The sequence below is a fragment of the Chiloscyllium plagiosum genome, unplaced genomic scaffold, assembly GCF_037043375.1.
Source record: "Chiloscyllium plagiosum isolate Xiang-an unplaced genomic scaffold, Cpla_swu_hap1 HiC_scaffold_11, whole genome shotgun sequence".
Taxonomy (NCBI): Eukaryota; Metazoa; Chordata; class Chondrichthyes; order Orectolobiformes; family Hemiscylliidae; genus Chiloscyllium; species Chiloscyllium plagiosum.
In genome coordinates, this window is record NW_028270149.1 from 79,225,982 (window position 1) to 79,244,577 (window position 18,596).

The 18,596-nt window shown below is 43.3% G+C and overlaps 1 protein-coding gene across 2 annotated transcripts in view; it reads right to left on the bottom strand.

Annotated features, from left to right (window-relative positions):
* Positions 1–8,629: 8,629 nt before the first annotated feature.
* LOC122557083 (sodium- and chloride-dependent neutral and basic amino acid transporter B(0+)-like) overlaps positions 8,630–18,596 on the bottom strand; it is a 30,905-nt gene continuing 20,938 nt past the window's right edge. For both annotated transcript variants that reach the window (XM_043704378.2, XM_087992206.1), the window contains 4 exons: positions 14,944–15,043; positions 11,552–11,661; positions 11,277–11,447; positions 8,630–10,806 (listed from right to left, as the gene is read on the bottom strand). In XM_043704378.2, coding sequence (XP_043560313.2) covers positions 10,681–10,806; positions 11,277–11,447; positions 11,552–11,661; positions 14,944–15,043 — 507 coding nt within the window. In that variant the 3' untranslated portion in view covers positions 8,630–10,680. The remainder of the gene's footprint in view (positions 10,807–11,276; positions 11,448–11,551; positions 11,662–14,943; positions 15,044–18,596) is intronic.

Genomic DNA, 18,596 nt, shown 5'->3' on the forward strand with positions numbered 1-18,596 from the left:
TTTGCTTTTGGAAGTGGCTTGGGTGTGGCCAGCTCTCAGAGACCTAGCTCTCTAGTTTGTTTTTTTAGCTTTTAGGTTTAGCTTTAAGCAGAAGCTATTGGGGTCTCAGGAGAATTGGACACTTCAGTGAAGGCCTCCTGGCTGCTACACTCCCTGAATTTTCTCTTGATGCTTTCCTCCTCGATTGGAGAACTGTGTGTGAGAATTTTGTCTGAATTTGCCTTTTTTTTTTGCCAAGGAGTGTGTTTCAGGGATGTTACTATATTGGAACAGTTAATTGGAACAGTTAATTAGTAATAATAACTGTGTCCATTGTTCTGTTAAGTTTTCCAGTAGAGTTGAGTTATTCTAAATGCCTCTTTCTTTGGTTGTATTTTAATTACAGTGTTTTACATAATATCAAGTAGTTTGACCAGTCGCATCACATCGCGACGAGACTCTTTACACTTGCCTTTAAAATAAAAAAAGTTTAGGGTATAGTCTACTTTCTTAGAATGTTTTAAAGGGGTCTGGTCAGGTCCAAAACACCCGTCAGCAAGTCATCCTTTACTTACACAGAGAGAGAGGCCTTGACACTGGTCTAACTCCCTCAGAACCAGCTCTCAGAGTGAACAGAACCTCTGACACTCCTGTTCCTGCCTGTTAGCCAGGGCTCCCTGATTGGATCAGGTTAACAACCCCAATCAGGGAACTCAGATTCTATGAGGTCTACCTGTCTGACCTCATTACTATCACTGCTAATCTCAACTCCTTACTGAAAAAGGCCACCTAAAATGCAATTTTAGTGATTGGGAAAGAGAGAGAAACAACTTCAACAAGGGATTCAAGACATTGAGGAGCCAGTTCACAGATGCCTTTGTTGATACCGTGCTGCGTGCTGTGAGGAATTGATCAAACATACTACTCCTTGGCAACCGAGGGGTGAAAAACGTTAGTCCAAATCAAAGAATGTGTGGCTGCAGATTGCCCAAGGGGTTAACAGCAGGACTGTGTGGACCCACATGTTTGGAGGCAATGCAGTAAGCATTTAATATTGCCCCCAGGACAGGTAAATGTTGAACATTCATATACATCCTGGTGCGTGCATCACCCTAACTCCCTTAGTCTGCCTTGCCAAGCATAGGTCATATTGCTTTTAACACTTACCTACCCTGAAGATGCACACACCCTGCTATGTCTCTGCACTTTCTCATGTTTCCATTAGGGCACACACCACTGCAACTCACACTCACTTTTTATTGCGTCCTTTTACATTCTTTATCATCAAATGCAGTGCATTTCACCAGTTGGGGGAATAAGAGCAGTAACTCATGGATTTATTCTTTCCCTCAGTGTTGGAGCGAGAGAGCTTGAAACAGAGAAACAAAAAGGCCAGGAAAGAAGGTGGGCCTACAAATATCTGGCAACAGAGGAGCTGAGAAGGAAGGAATGGAAATTAGAGGAGTTTTGGCATCACTCACCCTGGGAAATGGGCAGATTGGGGCTGCCTAGTTACCAAGTGAGACAAATAAAGATTTGTGTTATACAGCACACAGTCACATTGACCTGATTTCAAAACAAGTGAAATATATTCCTTGGCATAAACATAGCATGCACCATTGCCTCACCTTGCCAGCATGAATTCAATTCTCTTATCACTGAAATTACTTTTCAAGTGTGGGGCAGAAGTAGGTGGAGGTTCCTTCTCACATGAACTTGACAGACCTGAGTGTTTCTTCAGGAACATAGCCAAGTAAGACCAGGCAATTGGCAACTTAGACCCACTAGCCAGTTACACCAGTCAATGAGATCATGGCTGTCTGTGATCCAATTCCACTCTGGCTCAGCTTCATGTCTGTTAATACTTTTGTTTAGAAAGAAAAATCAATCAAGCTCAGATCCAAGATTAATAATTGACCTAGCATCAACTGTTATTTGTGGAAGGGAATTCCAAACTAATGCCTTCCTTCACATGAAGGAGCATTTTTGAATGGCATATCTGAAACGCCTGATATAAATTTTGCACCATGTCCCCTAATCCTGGCCTCCCCACTTTCTCTATCCTTGTGCAAATATTTTATCTCCATCTAACCTGCAGTTTCCCTCGATACCTTGAAAACATCCATCATACCTTCCCGTGTACCTCTAAATTGCAGGAAATACAACCCTAGTTCATGTAATCTCTTCATCCAATTCAAACTTGAAGCCTGTGTCACTCTGTTTAGTTTATGCTGCCCTCTCTACATGGCCACTGTAACCTTCTTAAAATGTGATGCCCTGAATTGAATAGTTTTCCAGGTTTGGTTGAATTGAAACCTTAACTTCTCCCGTCCTATATTATCATGCATTGAATTTAAAGTTCAGCCTTCCTTTTGGCTTTCCGAGTAATTTCTGAAGAGTTGGCCTATTGGTATGATCACTAGCCTATTAATCCAGAGATCCAAGTAGTGTTCTGGGGATCACGGTTTGAATTCTGCCATGGCAGATGGTAGAATTTGAATTTAATAAAAATCTGGAACTGAGAGTCTCATGATGACAATGACACTATTGTCATTTGTTGGAAAAACCCATCTGATTTACTAATGTCCTTTTAGAGAAGGAAATCTTCTGAAATGGGTCACTCGACCCAAAATGTTAATACTGATTCCCTCCACAGATGTTGCCAGACTTGCTGAGCTGTTCCAGCAATCTCTATTTTTATTTCTGATTTACAGCATCTACAGTTCTTTCAATTTTATATCTGCCATCTTTACCTAGTCTGGCCTATACGTGACGCCATACCCAAGTCAGTGTGGTTGACTCTTAATTGCCCTTTGGCCAATTAGGGATGGACAGTAAATATTGGTCCAGACAGTGACACCTGCATCCCATGAATGAATAACAAAATATTCAGTTGGTTTCTCTTGAAAGATGAAAGGAAAAACAGTATTTAGCTTCCTACTGCTGGATAACCTTGAGGAATAGGCGTCAACTGGGGGATCTACAGAATGTTGGTCTCTGATTGGCCAGCAGCTTCTGCTGTGTCAAGGCCTCTGATAAGGGCAAGATACACACACTTACACTCCTCTCAGCTCTTAGTGAGCTGTCTGTTGCGTAAAACAAGAAATTAGCTCACACTAGCAGGGATGATGAATGAATTACCACCTAATGTATTCACCTCCACACTTAGATAATGGGCACAATTGCCCATATTGTCTTTCTAAATATGACCACATCTCAAATTTGATTGAGATTCTTTTTGATATTTAGTAAAAAGGAAGAAATTCCTGTATTCTGAAATCATTTTAGCTGAGTATTAAAAAAAAGTGAACCTCTGTGATAGTAAAATGTGGTGTTCGTGGTGCAGTCATGGTTAGGCAAAACCATTTCTGAGGTGCTTAATGCATCTTCCTAACCCCATTTCCACTCACACTACTCAAATGAAATGATTTGCTGTCTGTATTTCTGGTCTTCATTTATTCAAAATGCCTCACGAGGATGACTGAGCAGTTTTGTAGGTGAATCTGAATGTGTTTGCATTCTTTATAAGACAGGTAAGTGAGAATTGCGTTCAGCTGATGACCTTTGAGTGGTCCCTGTTTACATTTTCAGCATTTCTTCCCGATTGAGTTGGATGACAATGTGTTGGATATCTGTACGTATTCCAACGTTGTTAATAGTTCGCAAACACCCAGTTTCTTACTCATAAATTACAAACGCACTTATAGAGGAAAGTCAAAATAATCCTGGTAACTGATTTGATGTTTTGTTGATCAATGTGGCTGAGCAACTGATTTATAGAACATAGAACATTACAGCGCAGTCCAGGCCCTTCAGCACATGATGTTGCGCCGACCTGTGAAAACCAATCTGAAGCCCATCTAACCTGCACTATTCCATTCTCATCCAAATGTTTATCTGATGACCATTTAAATGGCCTTAAGATTAGCATCATAGAACATAGAACATAGAACAATACAGCACAGAACAGGCCCTTCGGCCCACGATGTTGTGCCGAACATTTGTCCTAGCTTAAGCAGGAGAAAGTGAGGTCTGCAGATGCTGGAGATCAAAGTTGAAACTTTATTGCTGGAACAGCACAGCAGGTCAGGCAGCATCCAGGGAACAGGAGATTCGACGTTTCGGGCACAGGCCCTTCTTCAGGAATGAGCAGAGAGTGTTCAGCAGGAGAAGATAAAAGGTAGGGAGGAGGGACTTGGAGGAGGGGAGTTGGAAATGTGATAGGTGGAAAGAGGTCAAGGTGAGGGTGATAGGTCGGAGTAGGATGGAGGCGGAGAGGTCAAGAAGAAGACTGCAGGTCAGGAAGGCGGTGCCGGGCTGGAGGGATCCGGCTGAGACAAGGTGGGGGGAGGGGGGATGAAGAAACTGGTGAAGTCCAAGTTCATCCCCTGCGGTTGGAGAGTTCCCCGACTGGGAACCCTCCAACCGCAGGGGATGAACTTGGACTTCACCAGTTTCTTCATCCCCCCTCCCCCCACCTTGTCTCAGCCGGATCCCTCCAGCCCGGCACCGCCTTCCTGACCTGCAGTCTTCTTCTTGACCTCTCCGCCTCCATCCTACTCCGACCTATCACCCTCACCTTGACCTCTTTCCACCTATCACATTTCCAACTCCCCTCCTCCAAGTCCCTCCTCCCTACCTTTTATCTTCTCCTGCTGAACACTCTCTGCTCATTCCTGAAGAAGGGCCTGTGCCCGAAACGTCGAATCTCCTGTTCCCTGGATGCTGCCTGACCTGCTGTGCTGTTCCAGCAATAAAGTTTCAACTCCTAGCTTAAGCACCCATCCATGTACCTATCCAATTGCCGCTTAAAGGTCACCAAAGATTCTGACTCTACCACTCCCACAGGCAGCGCATTCCATGCCCCCACCACTCTCTGGGTAAAGAACCCACCCCTGACATCTCCCCTATACCTTCCACCCTTCACCTTAAATTTATGTCCCCTTGTAACACTCTGTTGCACCCGGGGAAAAAGTTTCTGACTGTCTACTCTATCTATTCCTCTGATCATCTTATAAACCTCTATCAAGTCACCCCTCATCCTTCGTCGTTCCAACGAGAAAAGGCCTAGCACTCTCAACCTATCCTCGTACGACCTATTCTCAATTCCAGGCAACATCTTGGTAAATCTTCTCTGCACCCTCTCCAAAGCTTCCACATCTTTCCTAAAGTGAGATGACCAGAACTGCACACAGTCCTCCAAATGTGGCCTAACCAAAGTCCTGTACAGTTGCAACATCACTTCACGACTCTTGAATTCAATACCTCTGCTAATGAACGCTAATACACCATAGGCCTTCTTACAAGCTCTATCCACCTGAGTGGAAACTTTCAAAGATCTATGAACATAGACCTCAAGATCGCTCTGTTCTTCCACTTCACTAAGAACCCTACCGTTAACCCTGTATTCCGCATTCTTATTTGTCTTTCCAAAATGGACAACCTCACACTTGGCAGGGTTGAACTCCATCTGCCACTCCTCAGCCCAGCTCTGCATCATATCCAAGTCTCTTTGCAGCCGACAACAGCCCTCCTCACTATCCACAACTCCACCAATCTTCATATCATCTGCAAATTTACTGACCCACCCTTCGACTCCCTCATCCAAGTCATTAATAAAAATTACAAACAGCAGAGGACCCAGAACTGATCCCTGCGGAACTCCACTTGTAACTGGGCTCCAGGCTGAATATTTGCCATCTACCACCACTTTCTGACTTCGACCGGTTAGCCAGTTTTCTATCCAATTGGCCAAATTTCCCTCTATCCCATGCCTCCTGACTTTCCGCGTAAGCCTACCATGGGGAACCTTATCAAATGCCTTACTAAAATCCATGTATACTACATCCACTCCTCTACCCTCATCCACATGCTTGGTCACCTCCTCAAAGAATTCAATAAGACTTGTAAGGCAAGACCTACCCTTCACAAATCCGTGCTGGCTGTCCCTAATCAAGCAGTGTCTTTCCAGATACTCATAAATCCTATCCCTCAGTACCCTTTCCATTACTTTGCCTACCACCGAAGTAAGACTAACTGGCCTGTAATTCCCGGGGTTATCCCTATTCCCTTTTTTGAACAGGGGCACAACATTCGCCACTCTCCAGTCCCCTGGTACCACTCCCGTTGACAGTGAAGACGAAAAGATCATTGCCAACGGTACTGCAATTTCCTCTCTTGCTTCCCACATAATCCTAGGATATATCCCGTCAGGCCCGGGGGACTTGTCTATCCTCAAGTTGTTCAAAATGTCCAACACATCTTCCTTCCTAACAAGTATCTCCTCTAGCTTACCAGTCCGTTTCACACTCTCCTCTTCAACAATACGGTCCCTCTCGTTCGTAAATACTGAAGAAAGGTTCTCATTCAAGACCTCTCCTATCTCTTCCGACTCAATACACAGTCTCCCACTACTGTCCTTGATTGGACCTACCCTCGTTTTCGTCATGATTTGGAGATGCCGGTGTTGGACTGGGGTGTACAAAGTTAAAAATCACACAACAACAGGTTACAGTCCAACAGGTTTATTTGGAAGCACACTAGCATTTGGAGCGATGCTCCTTCATCAGATGATTGTCCACCTGATGAACCATCTGATGAAGGAGCAGCGCTTCGAAAGCTAGTGCTTCCAAATAAACCTGTTGGACTGTAACCTGGTGTTGTGTGATTTTTAACTTAAAATTAGCGAGTCTACTCCTGCTGCAGGCAGAGCATTCCACACCTCTACTACTCTCAAGGTAAAGAAACTACCTGTGACATCTGTCCTATATCTATCACCCCTTAATTTAAAACTACGTTCCCTTGTTCTAGTCATCACCCTCTGACGAAAAAGGCTCTCACTGTCCAACCTATCTGACCCTCTGATTATCTTATATGTCTCAGTTAAGTTACCTCTCAACCTTCTTCTCTCTAATAAAAAAAGCTTCAAGTCCCTCAACTTTTCCTCGTAGGACCTTCTCTCCAGAACAGGCAACATCATAGTAAATCGCCTCAGAACCCTTTCCAAAGCTTCCACATCCTTCCTATAACGTGATGACCAGAACGGTACGTGGCTGCCCCAGAATTTTGTACAGCTGCAGCATGACCTCATGGCTCCAGAATTCAATCCCTTTGCCAATAAAAACTAACACACTGTATGCCTTCTTAACAATCATATCAACCTGGCTGGTAACTTTCAGGGATCTATGTACATGGACACCGAGATCTCTCTGCTCATCTATACCACCAAGAATCTTACCATTAGCTCAGTACTGTTTATTCCTGTTACTCCTTCCAAAGTGAATCACCTCACACTTATCCGCATTAAACTTCATTTGCCACCTCTCAGCCCAGCTCTGCAGCTTTTCTATGTCCCTCTGTAACCTGCAACATCCTTCGGCATTATCTACAACTGTACCGACCTTAGTGTCATCCACAAATTTACTAACCCATCCTTCTATGGATTAAAGTCATTTCATGGTGAAGTAATGTTCAAACAAAAAAGGTAAAGGAGGTGGTAAATCCTTTAATTGATTTTGGGCAGATCAAAACTCAAAAAGGAAGGTTGAAATTGGATCTTAGGATAGCATCAGAAGTCACACCACAGGTTATTGTCCAACAGGTTTATTTAAAATATCAAACTTTCGGAGTGCTGCTCCTTTGTCACCTGATGAAGAAGCAGCGCCTTGAAAGCCTGTGATTTCAAATAATTTTGTTGGACTATAACCCGGTGTCATGTGACTTCTGACAATATACAGCTCAGTCCAACACCACTACCTCCACATCACGGAGTTTAGGATGAGTAAAAAGTGGGATTGAACTGGCTTCAGATTTCAAAGTGAAGGAGGAATCTGACACTTTGACTAAATAGGTTCAAATCCAATCTAAAGATGTGCAGGTTAAGTGAGTTGGCCATGCTAAATTGCCTATAGTGTTCAGGGATGTGTGGGTTAGGTGCATTAGTCAGGGGTCAGTATAGGATAATAGGGTAGGAATGGGTGTGGGTGGGATGGTCTTGGGAGGGTCAGTGTGGACTTGTTGGGCCAAATGGCCTGTTTCCACACTGTAGGGATTCTATGACATTCTATGGGTTGGAAGCTTGATTGTGAGGTCAACTAATGGTCATAATCCTGTACTATGAGTTAAAGTGGGGACCTCTGCAATGATGTTCCTTGAATTGGTTTATTAATCAACTCAGGGTGGACTCAGGCAGTGCTTGAAGTTGGAGGGACAGTAGGAGGGCCTTTGTTTGGAAGGAGCACTTTGGGTAGAGAAAGAGAGGGAGAGAAGGAGTGCTGCCATTACCTTGAGCAGTACTCGCTCTGCAGTTTTTAAAACATTTGCATTGATATAGGTACTCAGCAGCTGGGAAACTGTAGGTAAAGGAATGCCAACCACCCTGCCATCGCTCCCTCAGGATAGCCTGCAACAACTGTCGCCATGTAGATAGTGATGGTGGAAGAAGCATTGATGCCCAGTCCGTGGCCAGGAGGCTTCATCAGGTCCAAGGGCCTAGTGCCTACCTCTCAGGGTACCAATTGACCTCTGACACTCGGCCTTCATAAACTGCGATCACATTGCGCTGATTACCCAGAATACGGACTGGCTAAAATGGTGTGACAATCCTACCCATTAATTCATAGGAAACAAACACAGAGAAAGAAATCTTCAGTGAGTTAAAATTATTTTATTTTATAAATGTAATAGAATCTAACACAGAAACACAGTCTTCAACCCAACAGGTCGATGTCATTCTTTATTCTTTCCTTGAGCCTTACCCTAGTAGCACATTTTTGAAGGTCACAATTAATAACATAGTTAGTTGCCCATACCTCCATGGGAAATTACAGAATCATTCGCAGCCATATTGCCATGTTGTCAGTCCTTGTTCTATGCTACATAAACCTAAACTAATTTCACTTCTCTGATCACCACAACTTGACTGCAACTTGCTTTGACCTGTGTTATTAAATCATTTTGTAGGGATTTGTAATTTCTTACTTAATATCCATTCTTACTTTGAATATTTTGAGTATTCTGTGATCAGGAAGCTCGCTTATGTTGACAAGTTGGATACTGTAGTTGGGCCTGTATCCATTGAAGCTTAGAAGAATGAGAGGTGATCTTATTGAAACATAAGATCCTGAGGGGACAATGAAGAGGAGATCTTTTTAATTCACCCTTGAGAAAGGATGTTTCCCTTGTGGGGGAGACTACAATTTGAGGACACAGTTCAAAAATAAGCAGCCTCTGATGTAAGATGGGCATTTAGAAAAATTTTTTCCCTCAGAGAGGGTTGTGAGGCTGTGAAATGTTCTTCCACAGAGAGTAGTGGAAGCAGGCTCACTAAATATTTCTAAGGCAGAGGTAGATGGATTGTCAAGAACCAAGGGTGTCACGTGGCACCAGAGGTAGACAGGAAAGTGCAGTTCAGGCAACAATCAGATGGTCTTATCGATTGGTAGTGTAGGTTGAAGGGATCGAATAGCCCATACCTGTTCCTAATATGTATATGACGGACTCTGATATTTGGATGTTCGTTCAGTTGAATTGTAACTGTGGATTAGATATGTTAACACAGCAAGCACCGCTGCATTGTGTGACAGTGACTGAAGAAATCAAACTGTGCTTTTCTTCGTCTGATGCATTGGGTTGGCATTTGACCGAGCTTTCAACTGCAGGGAACTGCAAATACTTCTTGTATCTCAGAGCAGTCCATTGATATTATGACAACTCCTTAACTATGATTAAAAGAAGGTGGATTCTTCCTCATCGAAAAAGAATGCCAAAAATTTACAAGCAAAGTATTTATGGGATGTATTTAATTTTACGTGAAACACCAAACTGATCCCTTCGGCATGTGCAGGCTACTAGTGAATAATTCTGGCCTCTAATTTGAGATAATTACACAATTTGTATTTGTGTTCCTAGTAGATTATTGTTTGGAATACAAGAAAGAAATAATAATAATTGCTTCCTGAATTAACTCCACAGAGACTGATATTCCGTCAATAAATCACTACTCTTTCTATCAGAATTGGAAGAAGGAGAGGAAGTACTTTTGGGAAAAAAATAAATCTAGTTTACTTCATTCAGACTTAAAAAAGCCTTAGTCTTTGTTTAAACTTCCTCATTCCTCCTTAAGTATTGCTATAGACAGAGTTGGACTTTCCAAGGAGTGATAATCACAGTCAAATTGGTATTTGTTCTATCCCAGTCTAACAGAAGGGATGTGTGTTTGTGTGTGCGCGCGCGTGTGTCTGTCTGTCTGTCTCTAACACTTTCTGGGTGACCACTTACTTAACAGCAGTGATGGCCTCTGAATTCTCTGATTTAATGGACATCTTTGGAGTGTTCCATGCATTGGAAAATCATCCATTAGAATATTCAATGTCCCTTGAGAGTGCTACCTCAGGTGGTCTGCAGGGTCCCCCTGAGCAAATCCCATCCATGCTACAGAAATGACCATCTGATCGTCAGAAAATCTGGCCAACATATTTTGAGTGAAACGGTAAAAAGGGCAATTTTATGAATGCATACTTCAAATACAGAGCCTTGCTCACTGGAGTCCTTAAAGGGAATTCAGCCGTCTGCTCCATATGATTTGCTATTGAAACGGAAGTCCAAATTTCTACTAAGCGATCCATGCTGGCAAAATTCCAGAGGCATTATGCATTTTTAAATTTAACTTGGGTGATGTGTCAATGGAACTGAAAATGTTCCTTACATTTTTGCCATCTCAGGAATGCCAGTTTGTGTTGAGTCCCAATTCGTGTCATATCTTTCTCCTCTGTGTTGTTTCAAGTACGGGCCCCAGTCTGGAGTTGGCTTGGAAGCTGCAACAATTTTCTGTGGAAAGAAAATGTTTAAATTAGGTACATGGAACCAAACGAAGAGATTACATTGAATTACAAAACAGCCATGGTCAATGGTAGATCAGACATGAATGGATGAATAGCCTGTGCATTGTTTCTTATGTTATAAAGTTCCTCGATTACTGCAGTATTATTCCAATGCATTATCAAAAGGTCTGTTGACAATGTGTTGCCTGTTTCCATTCAGCACCATCTGCCTTTCCTATTAATCACAACATTAGTCTATTTATATTGTGCCCTTAACGTTGAGAGAAAAAACATATAATCCCTACAGCTCAGAAATAGACTATTCTGCCCATTGAGCCCATACTGACCTGCTGAAGAGCATCACACCCAGGGCCATCTTGACCAAATACAGTGTTGATGATAATGGAGGAAACAGAGAGAAAATTACTCAACAGAATGGAGTGAGCAATGGAGGAATAGATCAACATATTTTCTTACCTGCCATAAATTGGAGCCCTTGCTTTGGACAATTTTCACAATGGCTACAACAGGGATCCACAAAATAATGAAGATGATCATACACCAGCCAAGTGCTGTCGCCCAAACAGGGTATTCTATTTTTCCATAAGTTGGTGGTACAAATGTCACTAAGGACCAGATTAAGATTGCCTGAATAAAAGGAATTCACAAAACCAGATCAATATCACAATGAAAGACCACCTGCAGTTTGATAATTTCATTTTTATTCACTAAAAGATGCAATATTTGCTTACCATTAACAAACATGGGGTGATAAAAAACCAGCATGCTCTCCACCACAGCCAGAAGACCCAATTCTTTTCCCCAATCATCATCTCAATGTCCTTGATGAATCTGTTTATTCCTGTGAACAACAAGGAAGCAGATAGATACCATCATTCACTCTGTCCTGTCTTCAGGGCGGCTTATATACTGTTGATGTTCATCACATACTGGCACTAACGAACAGGTTTAGTACAAGAGGGTGGATTAGGAGGTACACAGCATGTAACTCCTGGTCACCCAGGAGCATCCCTCATCCTCAGCTCACGCATGCACACACTCCTGACAATGTCAGAGATCGAGCGGAAAAACAGTGCCATGCATTAACGACACCTCCCTAGATGCACTGCCAAAGGCTGTCCCAAAATAAGGAAATGGCTTTCCCCTAGTGATGTCAACAAAAAGGCCATTCTTACTGATGAAGACACAGGTGTTTGTGCAAGACTAGTGGTATTATCTCTGTACTTTTATTCCAGAGACTCAGGTAATGTTCTAGGGACCCGGTTTCGAATCCCGCCCCAGCAGATGGTGGAATTTGGATTCAATAAAGGAAATCTGCAATTAAGAGTCAGAGGAAGACTAGGAAACCATTGTCAATTGTCCGAAAAACCAATCTGGTTCACTAATGTCCTTTAGGGAAGGAAGCTGCCACCCTTACGTGGTCTGGCCTGCATATGACTCCAGATCTGCAGCAATGTAGTTGGGTCTGAACTGCCCCATGGGCAATTAGGGGTGGGCAATAAATACTGGTCTAGCCAGTGATGCCCTCATCCCATGAAGGAATTTAAAAAATGAAATCAGCACACTCGGATGGTTTAGGAGAGTCTGGACCCTGTGCCACAAGGGAATGAAAACTCCACGATGCCAACCAATGCTTCAAGCTCCAGTCAGGATGAATGAGCATTAGAAAGTTGCCATTGCAGAGGATTGTTGCTCCGCATTTAGCGCTCCAGGTATCACAGGGGTATCACTTCTCATATATCTGCCAGGCTTAAAACATAAGAGGAGCTGCAACGTTCAGCATATCACACCATTGGCTCACTGATATTTAACCACAATGAGGAAAATGTACACAGTTGGTAGCTTTTCACTAAGGCCTTGCCTGAGTAAAGTACACAACCGCAAAGGATGGTCTTCTGAGGTTCAGCTCACCTTCTGAGTTTTGGCCTGTCTGCCAAGCTCAGTCAGGTTTGTTGGCATCAGCCACTGGGGTGGCCTCACTTGGGCAGGGTTGCTGATCTAGTCTCCTTCTTACACCATACAGTGTTTAGCAACAAGAAGCCAGACACACACGTTGCTGCGGCTTCTCATGAACTGATCAGCACGGAGAGGCTTCACCCCCTATACTGAGCATTTCGGTAAAGAGATAGCTTGTAACACAAAGGAGTCAAGTTCCTCAACAGAGCCTGGCAGAAACAGTCGACCCCATCAACTCTGCATCCTATAGTCGGGTTTGTAAATCCATGTGGCTCACATTTCTGACTAACAAAATCGTACCCATGAACATAAGTCTTGCAGCTGGGATCTTAATAAATACGCATGACAAATGTTGATGAGTGCAAAAGAGGTGTCTTGCTCAAATGTTCTGAGAACTTCTCAACACACCTTCGGCTTGCCTCAAGAAACTAAACTTTTTGCCTGCTGCCCAGTGAAGATGCCCCACCATGCCCACCTCTGGCTGAGTGTGGAAAATTCAGCTTGTAAATTCAGAGAAGGGATTACTGGCTTTTCAGACAGTTGTTCCCTGTCCCCGTGAAAGTGAAAGGTTCATGCAAATCCTGAGGAACCCTTCAAAGAAAAGTTTGCACTTTTGATCAGTGCTGAGATAGGGAGGCCTCCGCTATCAGAATGGGGAAAGGTGGACATGTATCGTACATGGAAGATAGCAAGTGGATTTCACAATCCTCATGGACATGCTACAGCAGAGACTGGCTTGTGGTTCCACTTGGCTCTCCATTTGGGAGAAATTAATAACTGACTGAGTCAAGTGGCAAACTCATGATGAAGATGTTTGAACAACCTCCAAAATGTAACTAGCTGAAAAGTGGTTGCTCCACAATTAAACCCAATAACTAACCAACTGTAACCCAACAAGAGAAAGGTGAGTTTTTCAAAGTATGCAGCAAATATTGTCTAAGTCATAATGTCCCAAGTGGGGAAAGATTTGACAGGGAATAGGAGCACTGGACTGTCTAGTCATCTCTGAAGGGTTATCTCTACAACAACTTTAAATGATGCCACCTTCCAAAACGGTGCTGCTGTCATGGCTTCCTTCTTTCATAACCGGGGTTTCCCACCCACTGTGGTTGACAGGGCCCTCGACCATATCCAACCTATTACCCGTGATTCTGTCCCTGCCCTTTCCCGTCACTCACAACACCATGATCGGGTCTCTCTAGTCTTCACTTTTCACCCTACCAACCTCCGCCTTCAAAGGATCATTCTCTGCCATTTCAGACATCTGCAGCAGAATTCCAAAACCGAACACATCTTCCCCACACTTCCTGTGTCTGCATTTTGCAGGGATTGTTCCTTCCGGAACACATTAGTCATCCTCTAACCTTGTGCATTATATTCACTGTGCCCAATGTGGCCTACTCTGCATTGGAGAAACCAAATGCAGACTGGGTAACTACTTTGCAGAACACCTCCGATCTGTGCACAAGCATGACCCTGACCTTCCCATGGCTGGTCATCTTAACAGAGCGTCCTGCTCGCATGCCCACTTGTCTGTCCTTGGCACGCAGCAATACTCCAGCGAAAATGGGAGGAGCAACATCTCGTCTTCAAAATGAGCAATTTACAACCTTTTGGGCTCAACACTGAGTTCAACACTTTCAAACTGTAAACCCATTCCTTCCCTTTCCTTTAGCGTTGCTTGTTACATTCTCTGTCACCATGACCTCTCTCCCCTCCCCCACTCCAGGGTTCCTTCCAGTCTGGCAGTTGGACACACCTTTGTTCTGCCATTTTCACATTTCCAATTCTTAATCTGAACCATCAACACCTTTTTTCCCCCAGCACTCCAACACCCCCACCCTCCCACTATTGCATCAATGCTGCCCCCACCATCCTTCACGTCAGCTCTGATGAAAGGTCATCTCGACTCGAAACGTTAGCTTGCTCTCTCTCCATGAAAGCTGCCTGACCCGCTGTGATCTCCACCACTTTTTGTTCTCATTATATGATTCACCTTGTCTCTTCTTAAGAGCCGTGATGTGGAGGTGCCAGTATTGGACTGGGTTGGACAAAGTTAAAAACCACACAACACTAGGATAAAGAGGCAAGAACCCACAGGAGTATTATTATCAAAATACAACCATTTCATTTCATTTCAATTTGGTGCTGTCCCTGCTGTACTTACCATAGATCCAACTTATTCCGACAAGTTCTGCAATCGCAGCAACGAGAATTCCCCATCCAGCGCAGAAGTGGTCAATTAAATTGATCCAGTAAATCCCAGCCTGAAAATACACCAAATATTAGAAAATAGTCAGCATGAAGAAACTTTAATACTCCACTATTCAAAATAAAAGCTTTCATTGGCTGTGACAAAACTACATTTTTCTCAACCACAAACCAGCTAGTCCAAAATGGTTTCTGAGATATCAGATAGTTTTTTGTTTGCATGGGGGTGGGGAACAACCTGGTGGGCAGACCTATAATACCATATGACCAGCTGCTCTGTTGCTCCTCTGTCATGATTTCACCTCCAGGCCATTATCATTCAGGTCAGATTGGAAGGCGCAGAGATTAGAGACAAAGAAACTGCAGATGCTGGAATCCAAAGTAGACAGGCAGGAGGCTGGAAGAACGCAACAAGCCAGGCAGCATCACTCCTGCCTGTCCAGAGATTAGTTTCTTATGCCTACAAAAACATCTAATAAGGTCATTATGCAGAACTTTCTGTATTATGAGGTCTCCTGATGAGACTGAAATAAGGTCAAGAAAGGGAGGCAGCTCTGAGGCAGCAGAGTGGGTTGAGGTGGGGAATGGTTCTATCCCATAATCAGTCTCTTTCCATCTCTCCTTTCATCATAGAGTCACTGCTCCCTCCTATCTACATTAGGAGTATTCACATCTGAAGATGGGCTGCCAAATTTTTGCTGCTGGTAGATCTCTCACTGACTCTGCAAACCTATCCAATATCCTTAATTGGATGGAGAGATTCATCTGAGTATTACAAATAGCGTTATTTATTTATTCATAGGCTGCGAGCATTGCTAGCTGGGCTGGCATCTATTGTTCAACATTAATTGTACCAGAGAAACTGGTGGTGATCTGTTTCCTTGAATCACCACATTCATTGGAAGGTAAGGATCCCTGCAGTGCTGTTAGGAAGACTTTGGCCCCAGTTACAGCAAGAAAATGACACCAAACCAGGATGGAGGTGTGTGACTGGAGGGAAATGGCAGGTGGCAATGTTGTTGTGCACCTGCTGGCTTTGTGGGAGGGAAAGTTCAAAGTGTTACATGTGGTGCCAGACCAACAGCCTCCTTTGTCCTGAGTTGGAAGTCTCTTAACTGTTGTTGGAGTTGCACTAATTCAGCATAATCAATGGGTTAGCACAGCAGGTGAAAGGGGAATGGCTGGTCACAGACTGAGAGAATTGTACAGCACCGAAATACACCTTTCAGTCCAACTCATCGATGCTGACCAGATATCCTAAATTAATCTACTCCCATTCGCCAGCATTTGGCCCATATCCCTCAATCCTTTTTGTTCATAAAACCATCGATATGCCTTTTAAATGTTGTAATTGTACCAGCCTCCACCATTTCCTCTGGCAGCTCATTCCATGCACGCACCACCCTTCGTGTGATAGGGCCTAATTTAAATTAGAGGCATGTAGCACAGAGGACATTAGGTTGCATGGATTGGCATGGGTTCAATGTGTATGGGGTAAGGACCAGAGATATGTTTCACATTTGCTCCCTGTTGAAGAGGTAACATGCTGTTTTGAATCTAGCCTCAGGAGACCTTTGGGAGAGAGAAGGCACCCTTTAGTGCTATGAAAAGGCACACTCTGTAATTAATTGCATAACTGAATTGGTATTAGCAAACTGATGCTGACTCATTCACGAAACTTTCCCTACATTAGGGCATGACAGTCCCACTGGATTGCTGAATTCAAATGTTTGTTAATATAAAGGAATTAAGCAATTATTTTAAAAGAACGATATAACAATAGACTAGCAACTTTAGTTTGCTGTCATGATGTGCCCTGATTAATGCTGGATATGAGTAAACTGCCATGGAGAAGAAAAGGAAAGAATTCGTGGATAAGACCACATGGTCAGACCACATGTGGAGTATCGTGCGCAATTTTGGGCCCCATATCTCAGGAAGGATATACTGACCGTGGAGCGCACTCAGAGGAGGTTCACAAGAATGGTCACAGGAATGAAAAGCTCAACATATGAGGAATGTTTGAGGACTCTGAGTCTATACTCAGTGGAGTTTAGAAGAATGAGGAGGAATCTAATTGAAACATACAGAATACTGAATGGCCTGGACAGAGTAAATGTTGGGAAGATATTTCCATTAGTAGGAGAGAGGAGGACCTGAGGGCACAGCCTTAGAGTAAAGGGAAGACCCTTTAGAATGGAGATAAGGAGAAACTTCTTCAGCTAGAGAGTGGTGAATCTATAGAATTCATTGCCACACAAGGCTGTGGAGGCCAGGTCATTGAGTATATTTAAGACAGAGTTAGATAGACTCTTGGGTTACAGGAAGAAAGTGGGAGAATGGAGTTGAGAAACTTATCAGCCATGATTGAATGGCAGAGCAGACTCAATGGGCTGAATGGCCTAATTTCTGCTTCTAAGTCTTATGAGATCAGTTGTCAGAAGGGCTAAAGGCAGTTCACCACCACCTTCTTCAGGTCAATTAGAGATTGTCAATAAAGACTGGACTGTTCCAACATAACAATGTCCAAGGCTAGGGAACAATTGAAAAAAACATTGAGTCCATTGAGAGTATGTTGGCATGAGGGATAATGGGAGATTGCGCAGGATGTATGAGTGGAGATATAGGGGTTGGCCTCAGGGCCATGGTTTTGTAAAGGGGTTATGAGGGGCCTGGGGAATGGCTGGATTCACCTCGGGTGACACAGGAGTTAAGAAGGACCACAGGGGTTGGTGGTGGGGCATGTGTAGTCATGAGTGGGGCATTGACAGTGAGACGATGGGAGCAAGAATGATGTTTTCCATTTTAATCTGTGTTTCTAAACTTGTTGTATGGTGCCAGAGTCCTCATGGAAAGCTTCCCACCAAGTCCAGTTTGGGAAATGGGCAATATTCTAGGTTCACCAATCCAGAGTGCCCAGCCTGGACCAAAATCGTGCCAGCAGTGGCCATTTTTAAAGGTCAAATTCACAGACTTGTGCTTTCTCCCACCATTGTGCTTCCAAGTTGGAAGGAAATCACTGCCTAATAGTTTACCTTGTGTAGATCCTATGCTTATAAGGGAAAATATTTCCCATGCAGCAAAATTCCATAATGAACAGTAAAATGAGCCTTTAGGTGCCATGGGAAAATTAATTAGAAATTGTGAAGGAAATCTCAATTGGCACCTGATCAAGTAGAGGCAGGCCTTGCATAACACTTGCAAAGGATAGCATCTATACTAATGGAGCAGTCCCTTTCTTACTACTTTGAAATCTCAGCCTTGAATATGTACTTCAATTTGCATTTTCGGTTTGAATTCCCACTTCACAGCGTAGTGTGTTTCAAAGGAGGTGAACAAACTTTAAAACAGCAATTTATCAAGGTGGACAACTCTTGAACAGAAAGAATTCATATCCAAAGACATCCTAGGGATCTAAAATGAATACAATGGTATACATGTTGAAACAGGTAACAGTGATAAAGTAAATGAAAATAAGGACATGACAGACATCACTTTGCGACAGGTATTTACGACAGGTGAAAACAATAGAATTTCAAATGTTCCTAGGAAACTTGCACTTAATCAGGTAGAGAGACTAAGTAAACAAAATGCCAGTAATCAAGAAAA